Source organism: Equus asinus, chromosome 15 (assembly GCF_041296235.1).
Source record: "Equus asinus isolate D_3611 breed Donkey chromosome 15, EquAss-T2T_v2, whole genome shotgun sequence".
Taxonomy (NCBI): domain Eukaryota; kingdom Metazoa; phylum Chordata; class Mammalia; order Perissodactyla; family Equidae; genus Equus; species Equus asinus.
Genome location: NC_091804.1, coordinates 11,173,558 through 11,186,296, shown reverse-complemented (window position 1 = coordinate 11,186,296; position 12,739 = coordinate 11,173,558). Strand labels below are relative to the sequence as shown.

At 40.4% G+C, this 12,739-nt stretch overlaps 1 protein-coding gene across 5 annotated transcripts in view; it reads right to left on the bottom strand.

Annotated features, from left to right (window-relative positions):
* TASP1 (taspase 1) overlaps positions 1–12,739 on the bottom strand; it is a 310,101-nt gene that overhangs the window by 41,607 nt on the left and 255,755 nt on the right. For 3 of the 5 annotated variants that reach the window (XR_011494552.1, XM_070485553.1, XM_070485555.1), the window contains one exon: positions 8,958–10,014. The exons of 1 other annotated variant lie outside the window; for it this stretch is intronic. Coding sequence is in view for 3 of the 4 variants with exons in the window: in XM_070485553.1 (XP_070341654.1) it covers positions 9,922–10,014 (93 nt within the window). In the remaining variant the exon portion in view is untranslated. One more of the 5 variants, XM_070485551.1, reaches the window with a different exon arrangement.

The window sequence follows — 12,739 nt, the reverse complement described above, 5'->3', positions numbered from 1 at the left end:
AATATCTGACTCAAATAGGAAAAGCAACATAAGGATTATAGGTAATCCAGAGCGAGAAGAGAGGGGGAAAGGAACAGTGAGCTTGTTCAAAGAAATAACAGCTGAGAACTTCCAAAACCCAGGGAACAAACGGGACCTACAAGTACATGAAACCAACAGAACTCCTAATTACATCAATGCAAAAAGACCTTCTCCAAGGCATATAATAGTAAAACTGGCAAAAGTCAATGACAAAGATAAAATATTAAGGGCATCAAGGCAGAAGAAAATAATCAACCAAGGAACCCCTATCAGGCTTTCAGGGGATTTCTCAGCAGAAACCTTACTGGCTAGGAGAGAACAGAATGATATATTCAAAATACTGAAAGGCAAGACTGTTAGCCAAGAATACTCTATCTATCCAGTGAAACTATCTTTCACATATGAAAGCAAAATAAAAACTTTCTCAGATAAACAAAAGCTGAGAGAGTTCATTGCCCCTAGACCTCCCATACAAGAAATGAGGAAGAAAGTCCTCCTACCTGAAACAAAAAGGCAAAGGCTTACAAAGCTTTGAGAAAGGAGATAAATAGAAGACAAAATCAGAAAACTGCAGCTATCAGAACACACTAGCAAACACTTAACTATAACGTAAAAGAGAAAGGGAAAGAAAGCATCAAAAAAAAACTATGAACACTTCAATTTAGTCACAAATTCACAACACAAAAAAGAATAATTTGTGACAACAATAACTCAGAAGGGGAAGAGGGAAGGGATGGAATCTGCTTAGGCTAATGAAAATAAGAGGCTATGTGAAAGTGGACTATCTCATCTATGAGATCTTTGATACAAACCTCTTTGTAACCACTAAACAAAAAATCAGAGCAGAGCCACAAATTACAAATAAAGAGAAAACTCATAAAGCCACCAGAGAAAACCACCAAACTGAAATGGCAGTCAGAAATATAAGGGAAAAGAAATAATGGAAATACAGAACAACCAGAAAACAAGAGATAAAATGGTAGTATTAAGCCCTTATATATACATAATCACTCTAAATGCAAATGGATTGAATTCTCCAATCAAAAGACACAGAATGGCTAGATGGATTAAAAAACAAAACCCAACAATATGCTGACTCCAGGAAACACATCTCAGCTCTAAAGACAAACTTAGGCTCAGAGTGAAGGAATGGAAGATGATACTCCAAGAAAACAGCAAGCAACAGAAAGCAGGTGTTTCCATACTTATATCAGACAAAGTAGACTTCACGATAAAAAAGATAATGAGAGACAAAGAGGGGCAGTATATAATGATAAAAGGGACATTCCACCAAGAGGACATAACACTTATGAATATGTATGCATCTAACAAAGGAGGACCAAAGTATATAAAATAACTATTAACAGACCTAAAGGGAGAAATTGACAGCAACACAATAATAGTAGGGGACCCCAACACCTCACTCACATCAGTGGATAGATCATCCAGACAGAAAGTCAACAAGGAAAAGTGGCCTTAAATGAAACACTAAACCAGATGGACTGATAGAGATATATAGAACATTCCATCCAAAAACAGCAGAATGCATATTCTTCTCAAGTGCACATGGAACATTCTCAAAGACAGACCATATGTTGGGAAACAAGGCAAGCCTAAATAAATTTAAGAATACTGAAACCATATCAAGCATCTTTTCCAACCACAATGCTATGAAGCTAGAAATCAACTACCAGAAAAAAGCTGAGAAAGTCACAAATATGTAGAGACTAAACAACATGATACTGAACAACCATTGGATCAATGAAGAAATCAAAGGAGAAATTTAAAAATGTCTAGAGACAAATGAAAATGAAAACACAACATACCAACTGTTAGGGATGCAGCAAAAGCAGTACTAAGAGTGAAATTTATAGCAATACAGGCCTACCTCAACAAATAAGAAAATCTCAAATAAGCAATCTTAAACTATACCTAATAGAACTAGAAAAAGAAGAACAAACAAAGCCAAAATCAGCAAAAGGAAGGAAATAATAAAAATCAGGCCAGAAATAAATGAAATAGAGACTTAAAAAAATAGAAAGGATCAATGAATATAAGAGCTGGTTCTTTGAGAAGATAAACAAAATTGACAAACCCTTAGCTAGACTCACTAGGAAAAAAAGAGAGAAGGCTCAAATAAAGAAAATTAAAAATGAAGGAGGAACTGCAACAGATACCACAGAAGTACAAAGGATTATAAGAGAAACTATGAAAACCCATATGCCAATTAATTGGACAATCTAAAAGAAATGGATAAATTCTTAGACTCATACAACCTGCCAAAACTGAATCAAGAAGAAATAGAGAATCTGAATAGACCAATAAGAAGTACAGAGATTGAAACAGTAAGCGAAAACCTCCCTAAAAAACAAAGGTTCAGGACCAGATGGCTTTTATGGAGAATTCTAACAACAATCAAAGACGATTTAATACTTATCCTTCTCAAACTATTCCAAAATATTGAAGAAGATGGAATGCTTCTTAACTCATTCCATGAGGCCAACATTACTCTGATATCAAAACCGGACAAGGACACCACAAAGAAGGAAACCTACAGGTCAATATTGCTGATGAACATAGATGCAAAAATCCTCAAAACAATATTGGCAAAGTGAATATAACAATACATTAAAAGGATCATACACCATGAACAAGTGGGATTTGTACCAGGGACACAGGGATGGTTCAACATCTGCAAATCAATCAATTTGATAAACCACATTAACAAAATGAGGAATAAAAATCACGTGATCACCTCAACAGATCCAGAGAAAACATCTGACAAGATCCAACACCCATTGATGATAAAAACTCCGAATAAAATGAGTGTAGAAGGAAAGTACCTCAACATAATAAAGACCATATATGACAAACCCACAGCCAACATCATACTTAATGGTGAAAAACCGAAAGCCATTCCTCTGAGAATAGGAGCAAGACAACGGTACCCACTCTCGTCACTCCTATTCAACATAGCACTGAAGGTTTTGGCCAGGGTAATTAGGCAAAAAAAAAGAAATAAAAGGTATCCAAACTGAAAAGGAAGAAGTAAAATTCACTGTTTGCAGGTGACATGATCCTATATAGAGAAAACCGTAAAGAATCCATCAGAAAACTATTAGAAACAATCACCAACTACAGAAAAGTTGCAGGGTACAAAATCAACTTACAAAGATCAGTTGCATTTCCATACATTAATAATAAAGTAGCAGAAAGAGAAGTCAAGAATACAATCCCACTTACAATTGCAACAAAAGAATAAAATATCTAGGAATAAATTTAACCAAGGAGGTGAATACTATACACTGAAAACTATCAGACATTATTGAAAGAAATTGAAGAAGACATAAAGAAATGGAAAGAGATTCCATGCACATGGATGGGAAGAATAAACATAGTTAAAATGTCCTTATTACCTAGAGCAATCTACAGATTCAATGCAATCCCAACCAGAATCCCAATAACATTCTTCACGGAAATAGAACAAAGAATCCTAAAATTTATATGGAACAACAAAAGACCCTGAATAGCTAAAGAAATCCTGAGGAAAAAAGAACAAACCTGGAGGCATCACAATCCCTGACTTCAAAATATACTATGAAGCAATAGTAATCAAAACAGCATAGTACTGGCAGAAAAAGAGACACACAGATCAATGGAACAGAATTGAAAGCCCAGAAATAAAACCACATATCTATGGACAGCAAATTTTCCACAAATGAGCCGAGAACATACAATGGAGGAAGGAAAGTCTCTTCAATAAATGGTGCTGGGAAAACTGGACAGCCACATGCCAAAGAATGAAAGTAGACCATTACCTTACACCATACACAGAAGTTAACTCAAAATGGATTAAAGATCTGAATGTAAGACCTGAAACCATAAAACTCCTAGAAGAAAATATAGGCAGTACACTCTTTGCCATCAATCTTAGCAGCTTCTTTTCAAATATCATGTCTACTCAGGAAAGGGAAACAAAAGAAAAAATAAACAATTGGGACTATATCAGACTGAAAATCTTCTTCAAGGCAAAGGAAACCATGAACAAAATAAAAGGACAACCCCCCAACTGGGAGAAAATATTTGCAAATCATATATCCGACAAGGGGTTAATTTCCAAAATATATAAAGAACTCATACAACTCAACAACAAAAAAACAAACAACCTGATCAAAAAACAGGCAGAGGATGGGGCCTGCCCAATGGTGCAGTGGTTAAGTTTGCACGTTCCACTTCAGCAGCCTGGGGTTGGCCGGTTCAGATCCTGGGTACAGACCTACACACCGCTTGTCAAGCCATGCTGTGGCAGGTGTCACATACAAAGTAGAGGAAGATGGGCATGGATGTTAGCTCAGGGCCAGTCTTCCTCAGCAAAAAGGAGAAGGATTGGTGGCAGATGTTAGCTCAGAGCTAATCTTCCTCAAAAAAAAAAAAAACAAAAACAGCCAGGGGATATGAACAGACATTTTTCCAAAGAAGATATTCAGATGGCCAAAAGGCACATGAAAAGATGTTCAACACCATTAACTATTAGGGAAATTCAAATCAAAACTACAATGAGATGTCACCCTATGCCTGTCAGACTGGCTATAATTAAGACAAAAAATAAATGTTGGAGAGGATGTGGAGAAAAAGGAACTCTCATACACTGTTGGTGGGAATGCAAAATGGTACAGCCACTATGGAAAACAGTACAGAGATTTCTCAAAAAATTAAAAAAAGAAATACCATATGATCCAGCTATCCCACTACTAGGTATTTATGCAAAGAACATGAAATAACAATCCAGAGAGACTTATGCACTCCTCTGCTCACTGCAGCATTATTCACAATAGCCAAGATGTGAAGCAATCCAAGGGCCCACCAACTGATGAATGGATAAAGAACATGTGGTGTATACATACAATGGAATACTACTCAGCCAGAAAAAAGGAAAAATTGTCCCATTTGCAACAACATGAATGGACCTTGAGAGTATTATGTTAAGTGAAATAAGCCAGACAGAGAAAGACAAACACCATGTTATTTCACTCATATGTGGAAGATAAACAAGCACATGCATAAGGAGAATAGATTAGTGGTTACCAGAGAGGAAGGGTGTCGGGGGAAAGGGCGAAAGCGGTAAAGAGGCGCATAAGTATTGTGATGAATAAAAATTACACTATTTGTGATGAACACAATGCAGTCTATACAGAAACTGATAAGTAATAATATACACCTGAAATTATACCATGTTACAAACCAATATGACCTCAATAAAATAATTTAAAAAGAAAAAGAAACGTTGGGAGGTTTTTTTTGCTGAAGATTAGCCCTGAGCCAACATCTGTGCCTATCTTCCTCCACTTTATACGTGAGTCACCTCCACAGCATGGCCGATGAGCAGTGTTGGTCCGCACCAGGGATCCCAATCCATGAACACAGGCTGCTGAAGTGGAGTGTGCCGAATTTAACCATTATACCACAGGGCCGGCCTCAGGTTTTCTTTTTTTAATTTAACCATAAAATTATGTTATGGATATCCAGAGAGATGGCTTTGAGGAAGCTTGAGAGATGGCATTCTGGAAATGGGTGCCAAATGAGGTTGCCATAGCATGGCCATCATGGAGATGGTTCACATTATGGGGACACTGGCAACCACAGTTGGTCTCTTCAAATCTCTTAAAGCATAATATGCCTTTGACTATAGTTTCTTCCAACTACTCTTAATGCAATTCTAGGTCATTTCTCTAAGGTGACCACAAATCCTTGACGGACTGCTGCTCTTCAGCTTCTGTTTATTCACCACCTCCTTAAAAGTGTTCATCAGTATCCAGCAGTCTGGCGTCTATCACACCAACTTAGTTTTAAACTTCCACTTTTGTGGCACATCCAGCCTTATCACTTGGAGAATGTTCATTAGATGTTATGGATGAAGCATAAGGCAGGAAAACAGACCCCAGTGGGGTGCACAAGCAGAATGGCAAGTCCACCTTCTCAGTAGGAGAGGGTATAAAGGCCCACCAAGGCATAGTGGCCAAGAGTATATGGAATAGAATGTTTTTTAGTTTCAAGTTCCCCAGAAGCAACCCTGAGACAAGGAGTCCAGTGCAAGTAGCTCATTTGGGAGACACTTCCAGGAAACACAAGTAGGGGAGTCAAGAAGGGTACAGGGAAGGGAAGAATGCTAACACAAGATGTATTAATAAGTTATCTACCACACTGGGCAACTGGAGCTTAATTCCTGTGGGAAATCTCTCAAAAACAGTGTGAAACACATGCCTCAGAATTATCCCACCCAAGGGATAATTAATCCCAAGGGAGCTAGTATATTTATACTCTACTTGCGTCCATCACTTGTTGAGAGATGCTTCTGGGAAGTGCTGACTCCCTGGCACTTCTGGCCTGCTGTGTGAAGGGACAGAGCAGCTTTCCATGGTTCTAGAACAAGTCCTCAGGCACAGAGGTGCAGCTATTAGCCTTTAAAAGTTGTCTAGCACACTCTGAAAGGGAGCATCCATGGGCAATGACAGTGGTCTGCTCTAGGGCGCCTGCTGAGCTGGCTTTCATGGGCTAAGACCTTACCACAGTGCCCACTATGCGGCCTGAGAGAACAGAGGCTGGCTGTACTGTCAGCACTGTGAATGCTACAAACGTTTTAGTACAAAATATATATATTGAACAGCATTAGCCAAACCAGCATTGCATGGGGAAACAGTAAATGAGGTACTGTGTAACCCCGTAAGTCTAGACATCTTTCCACGATATTACTAAGTGAAAACTGCAGGTTATACAACCCAATTTTGGAGGTTCAATATAACCTCATTTTTGTGTCAAAAAACTCATACAAAATTTATGCACAAAAGGATTCTATAAGGATATAAGCTAAAGTGTTATTAACTGTTGCCTCTGGGAAAGTGGGGTTATAAATTTTTTCTTGCTTTTCCTTATTTTCTTATTTTTTGTAACAAGCATGAATTGCTTTTATAACAATGACCAGATTAAAAAAAAAGAGAGACTGCACAATAGTTAAATATAATCTCAAGATTTAAGAATAATCCTAGGGCTTTTCTAAGTCTTCTCTTCTTTACTCCTTCCTTTCCTCCCCACTCCCTCCATCCACCGCTTCAAAATAGAGTAACCCTGCTCATCTGCAGGTAACTGGGATACAACACCACCATTCTCAAATATGGGAGAAAAGGAAGAATTAGGCCAAAAGGCTTTTGAGCAGCCAAAAGAGATGTCCTCATGTCCGTAAAGTAAAACTCATCCGTTTTGCTCACAGACAAGCACTTCAGTCTAGCATTTAGGACTTGTTCATAGGCACTTTGTACACAGTTCTAACAGATATTGATATCTGAGTTCAAGTTCACATTTAGAAGCAGCAGTTAAAAGATGAGAAAGGGCCTCCATAGGCAGACACACAGGAGGAGGGAGAAGTGGCAGGGCTGACAAGGAGGAGGGCAAAGCCTAGAAAAGGCTGCCACGTGTGTCAGTCAGCGCAGGCACTCCAGCTTCCTTAAGGTGGGACACATGCCCTCTGCCTCCTCACCATTCCCAGAAGATGCCCTATTTCCAAACCCAGAGCAGGATGCCAGTGATGGCCTTGAGGAATCCAGATCAGCCTTAATCATACTCAAGAGAACCAAACATCCAATGCTTGGGCTTTAAAAAGAAATAGAATATAGGCATACAGTTAAGATCATCCACATTAAACGTGGGCACTTTAAAATATAGCTTCAGAAGATAAGGGATATAAGCCAGACTGGGAAATGAGATTATTATCTGTTTCTTTGTACCTTTTCTACTTTTGTGTGAAATAAGATTGATTTTATATCTATCAACCTCCTTTGGTTCCAGTATCTGTATTTTAACATCTGACCTTATAATTAAGGAACTTATACTACCCGTGACATTTTTGCCTCCATGATTCTGAGTAGCACTTTTTTCTCCTGATTTTACAATATTACTTACATTAAAAAAAAATTAGAAATTGGACAATAAAGTCTTAAACTGTTCTTGGAGGGGCTGTGCTCTTTTATACTGACTAGTTCTAAAACTCTTCATAAAAGGGGTCTTTAACAAGCCCAAACTTTTAAATATGAATGGAATAAAGTCAAAAGGAGATGAAAGAAATGGCATTCCTAGTGAAATAGGTCAGATGATTTTCAGACTCCAAAGTGTCCTGATAGTTTTACATGATCCAGTCCAGTTCCTGAAAAAACTCTGCCAACAGGTAACAGGTCTTTGAAAGCTTTTGAAGCCAAAGGCTCCCCACCAGCCAGCCCATCTCTTACTAAGTTCTCAGCCTCATTAAGAATGAGAAACAGATACCCTGGCACCAACCTGTCTACGAGAACACAGTGAGACAAATGTAATTGCCTGTACGAGGAATATAAATCAGCAACTCCCAAATCATTCATATTTACACCCACTCCATTTTGGTTGTCTTTCCTTTATAATTTGGCCATACGTCGATGTCAAGTGTATAATTTCATCTGGGGCTTTATCAGTTACCGCCCAGAGCCATGATTATACGCTGCAGGGCACTTCCTCTCCCAGAGTGAGCCTATCTTTAGTATCTGCTTGATAGCCACTTCTTACATATAAAAGGAAAGTCTTGGTTTTCTCATGTGGTTCCAGAATTACTAAATATAACATTTAGAAGCAATTTATCAACTGAAGCCATTAAGCTTTAAGCTGCCACTACAATTTTTCAAAGCATTCTTATTCCTTCCTTTTGTTATTTTTATTCAATTGTAAGGGAAATTTTAGGAATTTCTAGATCGACTATTCAATAATGTACTAAGTTCAACTTTCACCTTGTGAGTGTTCAACCTAACTACACAAAGATAAGATTGAATTTTCAACAATCAGAGTCACAGCAAAAAGGATAAAAGTGTAATTTCTGGAAGAAGTAACTTTTTACAAACAAAATAAAAAGTGGCTCTCCAATCTAAGATTCAAAAGATAATTTATTAGTCTGAGAAGAGGAGTCACACACTATACCCAGTAATATGCTTCTTTTATTTTTGTGCCTTTATCTTAAAAATATATTTAAACAAGAAACAAAGATAATATTGAATTTTCCCATAAATTTTGCTTTCTTATTTACAGTGTTACATTGTAAATAACATTCCATTATACACAAATTAAGGACTGTGCATTACTGTATGTTCTCTTTACATATTATTTCATAATACAGTACATACAGCTCGAAGGTATGCAGTATTTAAGCTTAGAAAAGCTTGAGGAAGGAAGTACAAACTTTATCAATAAGACTATTATTTAAAAAGGTTCTGACCTTAATTCTCTGCTAGATTGTTTCACTGAAACCATTCTTTGTTAAAGAAAAATGCCCCATATGAGGGATGAGAACAACAGTTTAAGTTACCACAGGATCCACTTAAACTGGTTAGCAAATAAAAACACTTTATTACTTATTACTGTTATTAAATGGAGCACTACCACTGTCAAATCATTTAAACAAGTAGATTTACTCTTCAGTTCACACACATTACATCAACGACAGTTGGTACCTCTTTATGAAATAAAAAATATTTCCTGCAACTTTAGGTTTTACTTGTAAACAGTTAAAGCACACATTTGTAAAGATGATTTAATCATTCCTGGTCTTAGGTTACATGATAAGGAGGAGTTTCTGTTTCATCAAGGGAGAAGCAAGCACACACTCTGATCGCGCACACACACACACACACACACACACACGCAGTCCCGCTCACCCGCCAAAGGCCCGCACATCACTAAGAACTAACTACAGCAGCACTAGCGTCGTGAGCAGTGCACAGGCTGCAATAGGAATTATAAAATGAGGAAGATAAAACATCCAACTTGAGTTAAAAACCCTGAAAGCTCAGGTTCTGAAATGTCTCTCAGACGCTTCATGCTCAGCCTGAAGGGTCAGTTCACCGGGCTCTCCAGGCGGCAAACCCCACCTTCAATGGCCACAGACTGTCCTGCCACCGCACCGGGAGGGAGTCTTGAAATGTGAGTCTGCAGAGAGGAAGACAGGAGAACATTAGAAGTGCCAACGTGTGACAAAGTGGAGGACAGGCGAGAGCGTCACAGCTTCTTTTTGCTTCTGAGGATCTACAGACCTTACCGATGGTATCCTTGGAGAGCTGAGAGATCCTGTTTGTTCAAATTTCAGGGAATGTGAACTGAGCACTTACTACAGGCCAAGCACAGCACTAGCACCTGGAGATACGAGGGACCAAGAGAGCCAAGGCCCCCGAGAGCTGAGAACTTACCGTTTAGGCATATTTCAGAACAGTAACGGTGCTAACACCAACCATATTGAGCATATTCCAGTCACCTGAAAACTGATGATTTATAGACATTTTGTCCTCTAAACATTCAAAACAACTGAGAATATTTGATTCATGTTTATACCCCCAATTTACTCCCTCAAGGATCTGAATAACTTACAAAAATTCAGATAATTCAACAATCTAAAGTGAGGTAATGAGAAAAAAGAAAAAGAACTTACAAAATAAGTTAAAGACAAATGTAAGGTTAACACATGAAATTTAGTCTGTTTTGTGCCCATGCTCGAGGCAGACTGCTGCCTCCTGGCTTCCCCCTGGCTTCCTAGTAGCCACGACTGGGTAGGTGGTTTATGTGGTACACAGGATCACAGCCAGCCAATTGCTCAAAGGAGAACAACCGCTCCTGGCACGGAGTCTGGGGAGCCATTTCTCTTGTAGGGCTTCATACACAGTACCTACTCTCTAGCACGTACAGCGGATTAGTGAAGATATCAGTTGTACAACAGGAATTGTGTAGGGCTGAGTGTTACCACACTACTCAAAGGAGGCCGGCCCCAGGTGTAAGACAGTAAAAGGCGTTCCACAAGGGGTCAGGACAACGTCAGCCAGGAATTCCTTTTTTTTTGATGGTTTGACTTAATCCAGGGATAGATAAACGTCAGGAGTTTCTAAGAAGAACAGACGAACTGCATATCCTTCAGCTAATCCTCTCTAATTCTGCTTCTCTAAACAAGTCTTCCTAAGGACTGAACTGAGTTGAGTTCAAGTCGCAGAGTGAAGTTCTTGGACACAGCTGGTGAGACGGCCAAGCCAAGGCTGGGACTGACATCCTCTCATGGAACCAAACATGAAGCCAGCATACGTTCAGATGGAATAACAGGTAAGCTCGTTGGTTTGTGTGGTTTGAGGGTGGACACTACTTTTGAGTCTCGCTGCACAAGCCCTATTAGAGTAGTTGACAGAAGTCAACAATTTAGAAAGTTCCAGAGAGTAGAAAATGGTCTCTGGGTACTTAGTTTTTCTTTGTGCATGGTAGGAAGCAACCTGTAACCTATAGGGGTGAGGTCCATTGACTTGGGGTGGAGAGCTGGGCGAGGCAGTCTCTGTGGTATCTCCTGGGATGCAAGCATCAGTGAGCTCACTCACCAGGCTCATGCCTCTGGGAACCGTGTCACAGAATCTGGCCCTATTATTGCATCTGAGGGTCAAAGTGGGTCTCATCACTTCGATATATTATACGTGAGGAATCCACAGTAAGAAAAATATGTGGACCTTTTGCTTTTTGTGATGCCTCATTAACCTTGTGGGAAGAGTTGGAGGAGGATGTGTTGCTTGATTCTGCCACCTAGCAGCCCTTGTCACATCTGGCACAAAAATTTCAAATCCCACAATTCCTAGGGCTCAGCGTTGACGTGGTGACTTTCACTCTTTCAGGAATTCATTAACACGGGGTGAAAGAGAAGTTTCCCCAGGCATCATTCATCTTTTTTTTTTTTTTTTTCAAGTCTCCCAAAGAAAAATCCCTCAGTCAACTTCATCCCTAATCACACTCTTTTCAGTCATGAACACAGGCACGCAGCTATGACAGGGATCACAAATACAGCAGAACTACTGCGGAAAAGATTATGATGCTCCTCAAAAAATTAAACACAGGCAGGGAAGATCCAAGATGGCGCCGTGAGTAGTCCTCTTTGTCTCTCGCCCTTCGAGTCTACAATTATTTGGACACTTATCGCTTGACAAAGGATATCCAGACAGCATCTCAGGACGTCTGAGACACCCACGCGACTATACATCGGAAGGCGGATGGACTTTCCTCCGGGAGGATGTGGAAATAGGTGAAAACTCTCCGACCCCGACGGGCAGCCTAGTACCCGCAAGCGGCTTTCTTCCAACGGACGCCCCCAGAGGATCCACACACATCTAGGGCAGGAGCGAGAACACAACAGAGGAGCGACGGTGGAAACAGGTGACCAGAACCCTACCTAAACCCCCCGCAATTACTCCTAAATGCAGAGGGAAACTTTGGAGTTGCACACCTGAGCCCGCGGGGAGAGTCTCTCCCCGCCATTGGCGGGGAGACCCAGCCTGGTGCTCGGGGCGCCCGGAGGGTCCCAGAGAGAGACACGGAGGGAACGGAGGTCTCCCAGCTGCCGTTGCCTGCCCCGTGGGACTAGGGATTGCCGGAGATCTCGGAGAGGACCGGGGCGGGGGGAACTTTCAAAGGCCGGTTCTGCGACCCGGAGGGGAAGCGCCGGAGTTCCGCCAGGCAGCAGACAAAACTCTCTGTCTGCCATTAGCAGAGGGGCCACGCCCAGCATTCAGGGCTCCCGGCAGAGGCCCGGACAGAAGCCCTGAGGGCGAGGCGACCCCCAGCTGCCGTTGCCCGCCCCGTGGGTCTAGGGATTGCTGGAGATCTCGGAGAGGACCGGGGCTGGGGGAACTTTCAA